Below are 17,834 nucleotides of genomic sequence, written 5' to 3'. Positions count from 1 at the left end.
GAGAAAGTTTTGTACTATAATATCCCCTTGGGAGATATCCCATGTTTGCCTCTTAAAATGCAGCTCTGTAGCTATAGTACAAAGTTATACAATTCAAGAGGGAGGACTTGAATGCTGCCTTCAGTGTGCCTCCTCTCTCCTTCTTATACTTTTGCCTTCACTTCTGGAGTTCCCTTCAAGGTTGGAGCCTAAAGTTTCCCCTGCCAGCTGGTGGCATCCTCCTCTCTGAGAAGGAATAACCATGGGGCAATATGTCCTTAAATAAACCTGCCATTTCTACTATGCATCAGGAGAGGACTGTCTTCAGAAGATGGTTCCCTGTTTTCTTCTCCCCCCTACAGTCCCCCATGTGGGAATATATCAGAATTCCTGACTAGAACTCTGAGAAAGAGGACCAGGGTCATCTCCTGATAACAGTTGTGCTGGAAAGGGATTTTAACAAGCATGGTTTGTTTCATGAGCTCCACTTGCTGAAATCCACAGTGGCACAACAATTTGTGGCAATGGATTCAAACTACAAGAAAAGAGATGTTGCCTAAACATTAGGAAGAGCTTCCCCATAGTATGAGATGTCTGACAGTAGCATATGCTGCCTTAGAGTGTAGTGGAGTCTCCCTTTTGTAGGTTTTTAAGAGTATCATCTGTCAAGATGGTTCTGGTGGTCAATTCCAGTTCTGCGATTCTATGAATGTAAAGCACAGTAGCCTTATCTTCTTTATGAAATGGGCCATTGTGATGCCAACTGGGAACATATCACAATCAAAGCTACATTCGTGTCAATATCTGGTGACTGGTCCACTAAGTTTTATTTTAGCATTGGAGGAATGTAGGCACATTTGTGGAATTGGAAATAGTGGTGGATATAAAACTAGCTTTAAAAGTTAGCCCCAGAATCTCTCTGCCTGTATGGCAAATGGTCAAATTCTGCATATAACGCAATGCCAATCATACTGTGCTCTGAAAAACCATGGATGCTTCTCAAAAATTCCTAAATAAGATGATATCCCATACAATACAGCTTGACTCCCATTATGTATTTTTTTTCACCTGAATTAGATGGTGGCATAAGGGAGATACAGAACCTTAGCACTACCCTTTGGCGTTCCTGCAATGCAGGGTAGCAGCTACTTCCTGTCATGATAAGATTGCACAGCTGCTTTTCAGGTGGATAGTGTAATTCTGCCTTCATGATGTAGTGCAGCCCTTCCTGTAATTTTTTTCACAGGCTCTTCAAATTTAGCCAGGATTAATTTCCAGTGGTTCTCAACCTGTGGGTTCCCAGATGTTTTGGCCTTCAACTCCCAGAAATCCTAACAGCTGGTAAACTGACTGAAATTTCTGGGAGTTGTCGGTCAAAACACCTGGGGACTCACAGGTTGAGAACCACTGCAGTAGACAAAGTAAGGCACAGGACCGTGGTGCAATCTCAGTTATGTCTACTCAGAAGTAAGCTCACTGTATTTAATAGTGCCCACTTCTCAGCAAGGTATACACAGGATGATAGTTTTATTGGAATTTTTGGCAGAAGGTTTTAACAGGATTAAGCAACAGTTTTTTTAAAAAAAAGATTATCTGAGTATTTTCTCTCAGAACCTAGAATTGTAAATAAAAGGAGTTTATTATAATAATTCTGAAAATGATAGAGCTGTAGATTAGCTAACATCCCCCCAAAAAGCATGTTTTGGATAATTTGGCATGTGACAAATCCTATTTAATATATACAAAATACATTTTTTTCTGGCAAGCAAGCCATTTTGTCAAATAAAGGAATTAGAATTGTCAAGGGAATAGCCATCAGCCTTGGCCTAAGTCAGTTCACGAGACATAGGGTTGCAGATTCATTTGGTGGCATTACTAACTCTACAGAAATTGTGTGTGTGTGTGTACTATGTGCTAACAAGACCCAAGAATACAGGGAGATGCTAAAAAGGTTAAGATGTGTCATGCCTCTAATCAAAGGAAACAAGGAAAAAGCTTTCTAGGAAAGGGTCTGGCACCACATTAATGCAAGTGCTGGTGCTATATTACCTTGCCTAATGAAGGAGCAAAGAGGGTGGGCAATAACATTCCCAGTTCAAACCTCACCAAAGTCACAAAATCTCTTTAACCCCATTTGTAATATGGAAACAATATTTGTCTACCTTACAGTGCTCTTGTGAGGATTAATAAAAACTGGAAATGCACTACAGACATACTAAAATTGTATGACTATACAGTGAACACATTATTCCTATATGACAAACTGAGTGCACTGTAAGTATGCCAAATAAATTGATAAAGATCAAATCATCTTAAGTGTTGCTTTGGTTATCAACTACATTCTGGCCTGACTTATTCTGTAGAGCTGAGAAACCACCCCGCCCCCCTAAATAGGTACTATACTGGCTGGATCAGGTGCAAATCAATTTCTTCGGACAGTTTGGGAAGTCAAAGACAACAATTTGTTTGGTAAAAGCATTCTGCGTATGTCTTGTAAATCAGATTTAGTAATTGCAAAAGGAACAATTCTGACTGCTGCAGTGTGACAACAGTGCCAGTCATTAATGGTTATAGACGTAGAATCCAATACATACAAATAAACATAGGGCTTGCTTATGCATTTTTCAAACATGCAAAAACAACAACAAGAAAGAAGGTAGGGTAGTTGCCACAAGAGAGCAAACCTACTGGTTGCAGTATACAGTTGGATATGGCTAATAAGGCTTGATTGGGAAAGCGCTCATTCCAGTTAACTGCAGGAAAGTTAATGAGAAAATATGGGTCTGTATATGTTTACTGAATCTACGTTCTTTATAATAAATACATAACAATTTCTCTCTTACTTTCATATCCCACCACCTGTTCCCATCTACTCCACCTCCAAAACAGATATTTGTTTCAGTACAAAAACGATTGCCAAGGTATCTCGTCACTTCCCAGGCAAAATCCCTTCCCCAAAGCAAAAGTCTTTGGAATGTGGTAATTCGTTTTTATATATACAGATTTAAAATTCCCTAATCTTTACCTTACAACAGCCATAAAACTATCATTGGGCAAAATCATGAGAACAAACTTAGCTGATAGCTATGAGGAAAATGATATGATCAGTATCTGCTGTAATGTTATACTAATAAAGATTTTATTATATCAACTCTGTTTTTTGACATATTTGTAAACCTTCCTCTACAATGTCCTGTATTTTCTGACCTGTAGGAACCTTCTGTAATGCCACATATTTTTCCACTTTAAATACTGAATGGATACATCTAAGGATGTTTATTTCCCTGAAATTCCTGGAACGAATAACTCCACATTTTACATAGTCAAAGAAGATAGAAGGATGGTATTTTTTCTCCAGTCTACTCCAAATAAAGTAATACCCAATGGAAAAAGTTACCCCAATATCCATCACATAGGGACAAAATACTATACTGTCACCTCTTTATTTCCATTATTATGATACTAACATGAAGAACAAATAGGATGCTTTTCAGAGACCTTGGAAAAATCTTTTCTTGACTATCACTTCTAGGGTCACCCTAGCTTCTGGTTGTACTAGCAGTTGTAGTCCAAAAATTAGCTTCATTCAGCTCTCACTTTTCATCAACTGATAAATCTCTAGCAGGAGCCAAAATATGGTACTGGCTGCCAATCACTTAGCATCTGGGAGAACCTATTCTAAAGACAGGATAGTAGGCCTACTCAAATGGTGGCCTGTGAGCTTTGTATAACAGCCCATGAAGCACTTAGCACCAGTACTACAGCAAAGGACATACAATGAAGATGAACCTACAACCTTCAGATCACCAATACATTCCCATTCTAGTTAGGCTTAATGTCACATATGCCAGAAAACATCTTAGTAAGTGAACACCTCATACGGTCCCAGTTTTCCATACAGCACTCTCTATGGTGGATAGTATGTAAAACAAAATGGCTCTCCCAGAAAGCCAAAGTATACTACTAGAAAGGTGAAGGGCGTGTAGATTTCATCAAGCTAATCTGATACACTTGATCCATTCAGGTGGTCCCTTGCTTCTGAAACAGCTCAAAAGCATTTAAACTAGTGCCCAGAGAATTGCTTAAATAAGACTACTTCTCATATGAACTTGTGCTTAGAAATATCAAGGGATTGAAATCAAAATGTGGAAAATTCTTCTCCCATGTGTGCAAGCAACACAGCAAAGGGAAGACCTTCTGAAAATCATTCAAATCCATCCATAACCAGAGAGGGCAGTCCCCCCATTCCCCATCTCTCTTGTTTCCCGGCTAGAACCTCATAACTTTCACCACAAGCTCTTTGTTCTTTTGACCTGTTAATAATTGACAGAAAACATATTGCTGGTAATGGCATGCTGGTATCCAACAGAAGAAAGGAATGGAAAGGTATGCTGGTTTTAAGGGATGATCAGTCTGAATTATTAATTTGTGCTGGTTTCAAAGGAAAATGAGGAAAAAAAGAATGCATATACAGTAAAGTGCAAGTGAAAGGGAATGGGGGAATTGATAAGAAGTCAGGAAATAGCCTCCAGGTAAGGCATCTCAGGAAAAGCCATGGACAAAAATGATTTTGTACTATGTTCAAATGGTTGCTACCATGGTAGTAAATATAACAGATCCATAGCTTGAATTTTTAGGACTCGCTAATATATGTTGTAAAAAAAGAAACATAGAATGGAATTTCATTGTTTCTTGCTGAGCTATTGTGAAGAAGCTATAGCTCAGTAAGAAAGCATCTGATCGGAATGCAACAACCCCCAGGTTGATTCCCTAGTATATTCATTTTAAAGGACCTTGAGTAAGAGTCCTACTGGATCTTGGGTGAATTCATACTAGTCAAAGTAAACCAGCATTTTGCACCTCATCAAATGATTTTTTTTTGAGATGCCAAACATGGTGCTTCCTGGAGGAGGAAAGAAATGTTCACATTCCTTTGGATGAAAAAGAAAATGGAACAATCCCGCACTCTGCACAATAGTGAAATGTTCAGGTTCACAGAGCAGCAAGCAGCAGGCAGAAGTCAAGAAGTGCCGAGAGGTGCAAGCATGTCCTTTCCAATAGATACCTTCTTCTTTGCCAGCAACAAGTCTTGGTAAGCATTAGAACGAAGAAAACGTGCATAGCTGTCACTCTTCATCAGCTTGTAAATATGTTCCTGTGGGGAGGGAAGAAATGACAGATTGAGATTTGTTACTGGACATCATTCAAAATATTCAGGGCACCTCCAGGACAGAAAAACCTACTTGGACACACGGAGCACATCAATCAGTGAGATTCCTTATATAATTTACTAGCCAATATATTATACTATGACCAGCACTCAGTCCAGAAGCTTCTCACTTCCCATCAGGCATCAAGCATTGTAAGGGGGACTAATGTTGTCTCTTTTCAGTGGTCAAGGAAGGGGTTGCAATTCAGGTAATGGAGAACTATTTATGCTCTCAGCTCTTGAAGGAAGGAAAACGCAATGAACTTCATTTGAGAATAGACCCTCTTTTCTTTCCCTCCTAATAAAGGCGAGACCAGTTTACATTTGGACCAAAAGGTCCTGAGCGGTTAGAACAAGCACTTTTGAAATTTTATTTATGTATTAACCCACCTTTCAGGTTAACAATTGTTTCTTATTATTTAATGCTTGAAATGTTTTTATTTATTGTATTTTGCCTTGAGGGCCTTAGCTGATTGAGAAGTGATAGATAAATGTTTCAAATGAATAAGTAAAAACCCAAATTATCCTATTTCCAGTTTCCTCTGAACCTGAATGAAACCCATTTTATGCATAGAGCTGATAAACTGCTGTTCTCTGAAGCAACTGGCATGGGACATGAAGCATTTAACACATTTTATAAGAAAATGTGCAAAGAACTAACAATGGCTTCTAAAGACATGCAACTGAAATGTTTGGATTGCGAGTGAAAAGTTGGGACAAAATTACAGTGTAAAATTAATCACTCCAATGTGATTAGTAGCAGTGATACTGATATAGAGTGCCCAGATTGTGTAAGATTCAGTCTCTACTTATAGGCAGCCTCTGTAGTTAGATATGAGTTATTTGTCAAGAACACTGCAAACACACAATGAAAGATGTGCACCTATGTTGTAGATTACAAAGGAATAGGATTTGTACTAGGAGGGATGAAAATTTTTAACCTCTGTGTTACAGCCTCATCACACTAGAGCATGGATCCACTTTAAATCTGGTTTTGGCCTGCTGAAGAATTCTGAGATTTGTAGTTTAGTGATGCCTAGGACATCTCTGGTTGAGCAGATTAAAGGTCCTTCCCTGAACTACAAGGCCCAGAATTCTGTAGGAGGCAGAAACTGGATTTAAAGTGGATCCATGCTCTAATTCGGTGATTCTCAACCCGTGTTCCCCAGATGTTTTGGCCTTCAACTCCCAGAAATCCTAACAGCTGGTAAACTGGCTGGGATTTCTGTGAGTTGTAGGCCAAAAAACCTGAGGACCCACAGGTTGAGAACCACTGCTTTAAGTGTGATGAGGTCCTTAGAAATTGGGCAACAGTAAGGGTTGTGCTACTCTTTCATTCTTTACTGTAAATGTTTTTCTTCCGAAAGAAGCATGGAGAAAAGATTAAAGCCAACAATTGCAAGATAGTAAAGTCTATGATTGTTATATATCAGTGTTGATTCCTACTAGCAAGGAGGCCTTGGATAAGGTGACCTTGGGTAGTTCCCCTTCAATGTTGTTGGCAGTCATAAAGCCCCAAACTTAAAAGAGTGGATAGACCCATTTGCCCAACACTTAGGATCATCAAACAAATGAGGAAAATAACAATGATGATGATGGGAATAGCCTCAAAGGGTCCAACTAAGGCACTGGGACTCTGGCAGCTGCCCATGAGTGAAAAGTATTGATACCAGGTTATATATGCAACCAAATTTTATGATACCAGGCTCTAACATGTAAGCACTCCCAGCCATAGCTCCTTCAGATGTCTGAGAATGCTCTGTGGAGGTTTGGAGAGTTCTGCTAAACAGGATGAAATGTGGTCTGCAAATGATGGAACCCCTAAACTGGATAAAGTCTCCAACAAACACAAAGAGCGGATTGCTTGAAAAAGGTAAAGAAGGAACTCTTCAAGTAACGAAGAAAATAGCTATTCTCTCCACTGAGGGCAAGATCTGAAGAACCCTTTTCAAAGAATGAATTGACACAAGCTCTGTAGCATTCATTTCCATGGCTGTACAATTTGGCAGCCAAGTCCACCATTTCCTTTGTAACATTTTCAGCTGCCACTGATTCAGCATCCTTCTTATTGTGCGTACCTGAGAGAGCTTCTATCCACAAAGGCTTCTATTTGAATTATAGCTTCAATAATCATTATGTCTTCTATACATAGTGAATCACTGGCTGTAGATTGGAAACTCTTACAATAACTGATTATATTGATTAAAATCTGTCCACTCTACGGAGATGCCAATAATATCTGCTGATGCAACAGGACTGCTAAAGTATGCGAAGCCTGCAGCCCAGAAAGAGAGGATGCAATTAGTGTTTGGCATTGAAAAACAGATGGGGTGGGAGAGGGGTGGGGTCACAGCACTTCGGGAAAGGATGGATAGTGAACTAGGTGAAAAATACATTTAACTCTTTCACTCCCACTTAGATCATTTTATTGGCAGTAGCCAAAAAACCAAGGCAATTCTGGGCTTCATCAACAGGAGCATAGTGTGCAGAGCAAGGGCAGTAGTAGTAGTGTCACTGTATTCTGCTTTAGTCAGAATGCAAAGGCTGTGCCCAGTTCTGGGCACCACAGTTCAAGAAAGGTATTGACAAGTTGGAATGTATCCAGAGGAAGGTGACCTAGATAATCAAAGATCTGGAAACTAAGTCTTAAATTCACCTGCTGGGCTTCCATGACTGATTTGTCATCAAACGAATAGTCCAATGCACAAACTACTCCACCACACTGGTCCTCACTGAGAGAGGATAGCTATTTTTAAATATCTGAAGGGGTGCCATGTAGAAAATTGAGTGAGCCTCTTTTCTGTTGCTCTGAATAGTTCCTCCTTCTGGATCTCTTAACAAGATGCACCCCCGGAATTTGAACAGCACTATGGATGAAACAGAAGAGGCTGCCATCCAGTCTCACTCTCTGGCTCTTTCTTTCCCCACCAAAGACATATCATAGAGTCCTAAAAGGGAAGTGAGGAGGCCCCTCAAGGTATACACAAAGAACTGATTTATTCAGACCTTACTGAAATTCTAGCACTACCAAAGGTTACATCTGTTTTTGCTGGAAATATAACTCAATGCAGATTTCCCTCCCTCCTTATGCCTTCTCTCACATGCAGATAAGAAAATGGAAAACATCATCTGATATATAATTTTTCATATATCAGGTTGTTTTTAAAGGCATCAGATAAGGTAGCCACATATGGGACAAATAGATGTGCCTAAAAACTATATATACTAATCCAAATATATGTTTTGAATATATTTAGAAAATATGAAAATAACTAGAACAAATTAAATATAAATGTAAGCTATCTCATGCTGCTGGGAGAACCATGAGCAGGTGACTCATCTGACTGCTCTGTCTGTTGCCTAGGTGTTGATGGGTAACTCTGAGGTCATTGTTCTCATTCCCTCTGGTGCTTTGTTTTAATAGCCAGTATGGGCCAGATACCACTTCAAATAGATGACTGCTCTTCTCTAGGCAGTGCAACACAGTTGCCTTGGGCAACAGATATCAAGAGGTACAAGAAGCAAAGAAATAATTTGTTTAAAATGGTTTAAATTCTATAGGTAGTTCAATTGCATTTTACTGAAAATGTTTGAAAATCCTTACTTACATCTTTGCTATGTACTTTTTAATCAATGAAAAAAGGGATACCACCCTGAGGGCCTGGACTGAGAAAACAGCAAGAAGAAAAAGAAGAAGAAGAAGGAGGAGGAGGAAGTGGAAGAGGAAGTGGAAGAGGAAGAGGAAGTGGAAGAAGAGGAAGAAGAGGAAGAAGAGGAAGAAGAGGAAGAAGAGGAAGAAGAGGAAGAAGAGGAAGAGGAGGAAGAGGAGGAAGAGGAAGAGGAAGAGGAAGAGGAAGAGGAAGAGGAAGAGGAAGAGGAAGGGATCAGAGCAAAGAAAGGGGAAAAGAGCACTTGAAATCAGGGAGTCCAGCAAAGTGAGGTGTGCTGGGGAGACATCATTTATCTATCTATCTATCCATCCACCCAGTATTTATATATATCGCTGTGTTCAATGCATTATGTTTCAGGGTGGTATGTAGTATAAATGGACAAAAACATATACAGTCATCTCTTTAGTCACTTTGATAATTTGTGCTGTCTTTTTGTGATTCCAAGGATTGTTTGGTTGGGTTTGCACTGTTATACTGATGACTTTGAAAGCACACATAGCCAATGTAATGGTAAGAGGAGAAGCACGTAACTACATACACACACATACACACACACAAATGGTGATAAATCATTAGAAAAGTCTTAAGAAGAAAGTAGACAACTGAAGAGGAGAGCAGGAGTAAGCATGCTACCAATACAGGCTTAACTTCCTGCCACTGCCTCTTCTGCTTTCTACGTGCATTCTCTTGGAAAAGAAAATATGTGCTCTGTTAATTTTCTTAAAACAATGAGAAGGAACACTGAAAACAACAAGACAGAAATGCAAATGGAATGTGGGAGGTGGAATAAGATGGAGGTTATCTTGATAGGACACTTGTTTGGAATCAATATGGCACAAGAAGATCTTGGGTCTCTATATCTCTCCCCCAGCAGTTCAGCAACAATTACCCTAGCAAGGTTGCACGATAGCAGCCAGCCAACCAGGGCCTTGGGAATATATGGACAAGTATGCTGTGATCTGATAATTTTAATAATTTTATTTCCACTTCTATGCTGGGAACTCAACAGAGTTCAGCCATATATAATAATAAAATAATCACTCCCAGTTTCCGTTCAGTGTGCACATCTGGGAATCCTCTTTTCCTTCCTGGAATGAACACTGCAGAAAGAACATTTGAAAAAGGTGTGTACTTTACTCTTGAAAATAGATCTGAAAAGCTGTACATCTCATAAGCCACAACCTAAATGCAACCTGCCTTGCATCAGAGGTAGATTTGGAAAAGGCTAAGGTGTTTTGAGAATTGCAGTCCAAAAAAGTAACTCTTTCAAGCGCAGTTTAGCACTCAGTGTTCTTGGGCAGTTGTTGAGGACTCGTTATGGCTGGCACTCCTGTCCTGAATTGTTGTTGCTACTCTGAGTTATTCTAGTCCATTGTATGCAATTAAATTAACTCAACAGCAAACTCAGGATGCTACCAGGCTGAAAGACCCGTTTCTATCTCCTTTAAAGCTATTGGAAATAAGGAGGAGGAAAGCTCACCAGCTAACATGGGAAGGATTCATGTTGGAGTCCTTTAAATCTGAGGCCCATTCACACTATAGAATTATAGGGCTATTATACCCCTTTTGCTTGACATGGGTCCATCCTATGGAATTCTGGGTTTTGTTAGTATGAACAAACCCCTTAAGCAAGCAGTGTACACAAGCCATATGTGAAAACCAGTGAGTGACACAGAACACCATCCTCCCACTGCCAAGCCATGTATGAGTTCAGCTTATAATCAAACGTATTTTGCCTGGGACCGCAAAAAAACTGAATTTACCAATCACTGCTCAGATGATAATAAATGGTCTCTGCCTCAGTGTGGTATAGTGGCTTGAGTATTGGACTAGAACTCTGGAAACCAAGGTTTGAATTTCCTCTTAGTCATTGAAACCCACTGAGTGAACTCTCTCAGCTTCAGATGAAAACAAGGGCTAACCCCATCTGAGCAAATTTTGCCAAAACAATATGATAAGGCTGCCATAAGCTGGACACAACTTAAAGGCACATAAGAACGAATGGCCTCTGCTCTGCTTGGCAAGTCATAACCTGTGCCAGCTTCATACAGGTTTTTCAGCCTTCTGCCTACAGATTACATCATTTTGTTACTCTAAATCACTCATTTCCAATGTCTGCATTTTAGGATTGCTGGGTTTAATAAAGAATGAGGCTCTGTAGCTTTAGTAGTTAGTAGATTCTGGCTCATGAAGACATCCCTTAACCCACAATTCTCCTTCCTTACCCCACTCGAAAATCATTTTAACTGAACCCCCCCCCCCCCCCGGTACGGTTATTCACAAGCTGTGGAAACTGGAGAATTAATTTATTTCGGTTGCTTCTACCCCACCCTTCTCACCCCGGGGGGGGGGGGGGGGGGACTAAGGGCAGCTTACAAAAGCGAGGCACAATTCAATGCCCGCATCACATAACAGCAAAAGACAATAACATCAGTTAACGAAGGCAGCAATTCTAGTAATAACAATTAACAGAAACAATAATTATTATAGGCAAAAACAACCATAAAACCAATAAAACCAATAAAACCAATACAAACCTCATTGACGGTCAGCGTTTCACAGTCTCATAGTTTAAATTCCAATTCTACAATTGTCAGTCCTTTCAGTCCTATCCATCTGGTTTCCATATCTAATTGTCAGGTTGCCCAAAGGCCTGGTCCCACAACCACGTCTTTACCTTCCTCCTGAAGGCGAGGAGGGATGTTGATGCTCTGATTTCCCCCGGGAGTGAGTTCCACAGGTGAGGGGCCACCAATGAAAAGGCCCTGCTTATCGTCCCCACCAGCCTCACTTGTGATAGCGGTGGGGTCGAGAGCAGGGCCTCCTCAGATGATCTCAAATTCCAGGGTGAGACGTAGAGGGAGATACGTTCGGACAGATACACTGGACCGGAACCATAAAGGGTTTTGTAGGTCAAAACCAGCACCTTGAATTGTGCTCGGAACTGAACGGCAGCCAGTGGAGCTGACACAACAGGGGGGTGGTATGCTCCCTGTATGTCGCTCTGGTGAGCAATCTGGCTGCCGCTCGCTGGACCAGTTGAAGTTTCCGAACAATCTTCAAGGGCAAACCCACGTAGAGTGCGTTGCAGTAGTCTATACGGGATGTAACAAGAGCATGGGCCACTGCGGCCAGATCAGACTTTCCAAGGTACGGGCACAGCTGGTGCACAATTTTTAATTGTGCAAAAGCTCTCCCAGCCACCGCCGAGACCTGGGGTTCCAGGCTCAGCGATGCGTCCAGGATCACTCCCAAGGTAAGCATAGTGCATCCAGCACCATTCCTGGAGTTGGATCCACACAATATGAGACTTTAGGTGTTGCAGACAACTAGAAGGTGGATTTGGGCAAGGGGTGTGTGTGTTGCAATTATATCTGGTGGAACTTGGTATGATATGCCTTCCTGATCCAGAATCTGGCGAGTATTAAGCCCACAATAATCCTATTCTATATTCAACCTGGGCAACTCTCTCCCATTTCCATTTGGAACATTTACAACAGTGGGACAGGAAGATGTGAATCCTGAGTAGTACTCCCCCCTCCCCCTGGGCGCAAACCCCCATATTTCATATCAACCTTGTTTCCATCATAAACTTTGATGCAGAAGTCTTATCTCCAGCCAGCCAAGGCTCTGGCCTCAAACCACTACATTTTTAACCTCCAAATGTATTATTCTGTCAAGAGAATGTTGCCCGCAAGCCTTAATTTGCAGTGGAAACATTGTGACTGTGTGTGTAGCCTCCTTTTTTGTTTTGTTTTGTTTTTTGGCAACAGAAGGAGTAAAGGGACAGGATGTGGCTTTAGTCAAGTAACTTACGAGAGCAAACATGCTGCATTACAATAACTTCTCTGTACAGTAGGCTGCATTCCAGAAACTGTCATACTATGATATATTTGATCAAGTCTTTGGGGACTTTAGAGTGAAAAACATACGCTAAGTATAATAGATGTGGATCTGTATCCCTTGAAAACCAGGGCAAAACCTCATTGCGGGTGCATTGCTTTGGTTGTGGTGTATTTCTCAGAAAAGAGCTACCATCTGGGCTTGCTGTACATCTGTTTATCAGGGTGGAGAACGTGTAATGAGTGGTGTATTCTATTTGAAGCCCGCTAAGGAGATGGATTGTATACCATAAAGCCACAGCACATTGCCTCTAAATGACTGTGCAGAACAACAGGCTGAATAATACATTTCTCTCTTATGGGTTTGAGGGAAGGCCTATTTTATTCCCTGTGCATAAAAACCATCTGGGCGCTTATGGCTTGCTTCTGTGCACCGTGGCTTCTGTTAGCAGCAGAACTGATCCAAAACTTAGCCTCACTAAACAAAAAGAAAACTCCACTCAACCATGATGATCTCCATCATTATCTGAACAATACACATAGACATCGAGTGGTAAGATGTTATTTCCACTCCTCACTTTTTGGCCTATTCCCTTAAACTGCAAGGAGACCTGAAGCTATTTAAAGGCCCAGAGCTTGGAGAAACTACTGTTTTGGGCTATGTGGCCATGCTAATTGGGTGATTCAGAGGGTTGTAGACCAAACAGTAACTGCTCTAAAGCTCTATTCCAGTCTCCTGGAGGCTTCTGGAAAAGGAATAAAAAAGAAACCAATAAAAGTTGGTTAATGTGCCATGTTGGCTGTTCTGTGACTGTTCTCAAACCTTTATCTCTGAAGTCACCTGCCTACATTGTATCTCTCCATCCCCAAATTATTTCTGTCCTCTGACTATATCATGCATACCATCCTCTGAATCTCACCAAGTCCTTAAACACAACGTATTGCAGGTGTTGCTGGTTCCTGATCCACCTCTGTTCTTTTTATTTTACATTGTTACTAACAAAACAGACCTGGATTTACATGCATGTATGGCTCCACAGCAATATAAACCATACATGCATGCATATATACATGAAAATTCAGTCTTATGTATGGTAATTATCTTTCTCATTCAGTTTTAGATGAATAGTTGCATATCTTCATCTCACACCAGTGTTTTCTTTTAGCTAATTATGCCTGGCTCTCTGCACAGGAATGTGGCATGTGGGTGAACTCTTATGGGAACTGAGGGCTTAATTTGAGCCAGGGTGTACCAGGCTTCATCCTGGAAATCTGTTTTCAATGCTCAGTCTCAGACCCAAAAATGTGTTGTGTCATAACAATATGTTTTCCTTGGTAAGTCCTGCTATTTCATAGATCCTGCTACAACTTCTCTCAAAGATGTGGCTCTCAGAAAAGGTTTATTATTGGGCGATAGGCTCACTGGTATCTCTTACTTACAATATAAGCAACAAAAACAACTAAAGTCCTGTAAATTCATTCAATGAAGTAGTTTTGGGTAGCAAAACTAGTCATTTCTTCATGTCAGAGTGAAAATTATCTTCTCTTTCTCTGACTCTAATTTTTCTCATTGTTCTTATTTGCCAAGTAAAACGTAAGTACATTCTGTAGCTGCTGTCAAGTTCAAATTTAGACCAAAAAAATGGAAAAATTAAAATTATGGGCTACGAGCCCCAGAAGCTCCCAGCTAACATACTCGTAAGATTATTGGATTTGCAGTCCAAAAAAACTAACATTTCAAGTTCTGTTTTAAAATATTATACTTCTCCTTCAGTTCTAATATGCTATAAGGAATGACACCCAAGTCCGAACCTGTGCATCTTCATATGTGTACCTCCCTGGGTCTTTGACGTTTTGGCTTGTTATCTCATAGCTGTGAGAATCCAGGTTAATGGCACTCTGGGCCCCAGGAGCTAGGAACTCTTGCCAGATCTCTTCCACTCGGTTAGCTACATCTTGCAATGGTTGTTTTTTGAGATCTTGGACAGCCAGCCAAAACCTGTATGGGAGAGGGGGGTAGAAAAGGAGAAAAAACAAAACAAAATCTATCTCAGGAATGTAAGTTAGCTTGAGACACTAAGGCTTAAATAAATCCTGGTTCTATCTCTGCTGAAGCTTAAGTGAAAGAGAGTTCATTCATTCAAAGCACAGCAGTAGACATTTTTGTACAGCACATATTCATATTAGATTAAATAAACGTTTCCAATGATCAATATGGGTAGATTGAATCTGGGATCTCCTTCACCCAAAACATTTGAAAAACAAAATATCTTTTGCCTCCACTTTATTATTTTGTACTGGCTGAGAGAATCTGAAAGAGCCAGTTTTTCATCACCTCATTTACTTGAAGTTGATTCATCCATACTGGCGCCATAAAAAAAATGAAGTGCAAGATATGAAAATCTGATACTTTGCATTTGATGTTTGCTAAGAGAATCAGGGATATGTAGAGGTTTTGGTCATAGGGCTACAACTCTGAAGACTAGAGTTGAAATCCCTGCTTGAAATTCCATGGGTGACCTCGAGAAAGTCCCATTTTCTCAGCCTCAGATGAAGGCAACACTCTTTGAACAAATCTTGCCAATCTATGAAAGGTTCCCCTTACAATCACCCAAGTAGGAAGGAAGAAATAAACGATTCCAGGTCTAGATTCAATATTATGCAAGCACTGTTGAGCCAACAAAATGGGATTTCCTTGCCCTGCCTCAATGTCATTCAATCCTCAATGTCATTCAAAAACTAAATCTGGAGGTTTCCCAGATATTTGCTGGAGGTTTCTGCGAGTCACAGGGACTACACTGGATAGTAGAGATCATCACACGATAGAAATGAATGTTCCCTGCTGAATGAGCATGAACCCAGAAGAATAGTTAAAAAAGAAGAAGTTTAAAACATCATTTGAGGCTTCCATGCCGCAGGCATCTGGGGACAGATGCTTTCAAGGACAGCTTGAGAAATGCATGGTGTTAAAACAGCCATCAATTAACTTCTACATCACCAACCAAGCTTATTCTTATTGTCTTATTCTATTCTAAGAGATTAAGGATTTTTCCCCTTTAGCCCCAAACCAGAGCCATTTAGCTAATATTGGAAAATATATTTTTCACTTGCCAAGATTATGCGATTTGGTCTGAGCTTTCAAAGTTTTCTCTTTTTAAAGAAAAAAATGGCAATCATCTATATGCTGTTAACTTCTTGCTTTTAACAATTTCTCTGCCCAGCGAGAGGTATTAAAGCCATCTGCGACAAGCTCTGGTGGGCTGTACCCACAGTTCCCTTTCAAAACCGCCTGTAGTTTGATTGACTATCCATTCCAGTTCTCCTCCTCCATAGCCATGGCAACCAAAAGGAAAGAGAGAGGCAGATAAGCCATTCAAGATAGGGAAAATAGCAATGCTCAACTGGAGTGCCGGTTATAGACCCACTGGGAGGGCTTGAAATCCTTAAAAAATCTTGTCACTTATCCTTGCCTAAACAATACCATCATATAAACTGCTCCAAAGAAGACAGCAAAGGGAGAAACCAAATAAAATTCATAGTTCTATATAAAAAAACAGGGTCCTAAAATGTACCTTCTTGGAGGCTGCACATAAACGGGATAAGAAGTGAAAATGCAATCAGTTGTGGAAAGCTCTAAGCAAGAAGAATAAAGCTCAGCTACTTTCCCAGTGGCTGTCCTATTTGGTAAAGGAAAATAGGAAAAGGAATGCATAGCCAGAGGAAAACATTAATCACCATATTCTCTTTCCAGCCAACACACTGTTGTGACAGGGGTGCGCAGGACATTAATGTAAACCTAAGACAAGAGGAACCACATTGACTTGGGATTACAGCAATTGAGACAAAGGGGGGAGGGGGGGACAGACCTGAAATAATTTTTTGGAAGAATAATATAATTAATATCAACACAATTTGTAGGTAAAGGAAGGAATTCTGAATTTTAAACTGTAATATGAGCAGCAATTGTAAACTGAGTGTAGATACGAAGTAATCAAACATCACACTGGTTGATGCCAACAAAGATCAGAACAACGTAAGTTCAACATCTTTTAAGTCTTTTAATGCTGGCTGGGGAATTCCGGTAGTTCTAGTCCATACAGGTACTTTTCCAAATCCTCTGGAATCAGCCTGACAGAGAAACCTTTAACAAGAATGGAAGTGTTCAATCTCAGTGTGGCTTTTAGATACATTTGCAGGTATTCCTGGCTGTTCTATTTCTTCCATTATGGGCCTACTTATCACTTGCCTTTTCCATAATGTTGCTCCCTCTCCCTCACCTTTCTCTTAAAAATTATTTTGTTTTGTAGGTGAATCCTAAGCAAGGTAATACTTTGCAGTGCTTGTATTTTCCCCTTCAAGCATTTACCAGAGAAAAAGGCTAATAAAGTGATATGTCTGTAGAACTCCAGCTCAGAATCAACTCCAGTGTCTTGCTGTCAAGGATCATATCTTTATCCACATCACCAAGTAGAAGAATTCAATTCACCTTTGCTGTTGCTCCTTCTAACATTGGTATTCATCTTTCCTTTCAACCTACATTCTCTTTCCAGATCTTCTGTTAAGATAGCCACACTCACAACAGTTATGTTCCTTTTCTCTGTCTTCTTTCTTTTCTAACCCAAATAGGATTTGTACATGTACTGCTTCTAGAATCAGCCATTCATTTCTGTTACAACCTCCACTTTGGCTCTTCAGTGATGAAACTCTACATTTTTGGTTCTACGTTCTAGTCTAATGACTGCTATTTCTCCTCTGATCTCAGAATAACATTTCATAGCACCCTGTGAAAGGTTTTCCACTGTTTGTTTCTGTACCTAGTGAACATTGTACATCTGGATAACACATGGTAACTCCACTGTGCTATGCTAAGATGCTGTTCTTGTTCTAACTCACAGGAAGAAAACACTCACCAATAATGTATTTACTGTTTAGTTTAACATACATGAAGTGGCAGGCTGTCTTCTGTGCACTTGTTTTCTCTTCATTTCAAGAACCTGATTTAGTAACTATCACAAAGATTTTCAAGCCATGGAACCGAGTAGAACATCTTGTGAGAAGAGCACACAAAGTCGATCAGGATCGAGCAAGATCATGGAGCTAGCAGCCATTAGATCTCTATATAGCGTCAGCCCT

General features: G+C 40.3%; 1 protein-coding gene across 3 annotated transcripts in view; it reads right to left on the bottom strand.

Moving 5' to 3' along the window:
• Positions 1–17,834, bottom strand: part of RGS6 (regulator of G protein signaling 6) — a 282,343-nt gene that overhangs the window by 14,551 nt on the left and 249,958 nt on the right. For all 3 annotated transcript variants that reach the window (XM_060761517.2, XM_060761526.2, XM_060761535.2), the window contains exons 15-16: positions 14,514–14,700; positions 5,045–5,134 (exon numbers count right to left, since the gene is read on the bottom strand). In XM_060761517.2, coding sequence (XP_060617500.2) covers positions 5,045–5,134; positions 14,514–14,700 — 277 coding nt within the window. The remainder of the gene's footprint in view (positions 1–5,044; positions 5,135–14,513; positions 14,701–17,834) is intronic.

This window comes from Anolis sagrei, chromosome 1, assembly GCF_037176765.1.
Source record: "Anolis sagrei isolate rAnoSag1 chromosome 1, rAnoSag1.mat, whole genome shotgun sequence".
Taxonomy (NCBI): Eukaryota; Metazoa; Chordata; class Lepidosauria; order Squamata; family Dactyloidae; genus Anolis; species Anolis sagrei.
Note: the sequence above shows the minus strand (reverse complement) of the source record. Positions and strands in the feature narration are given on the sequence as shown.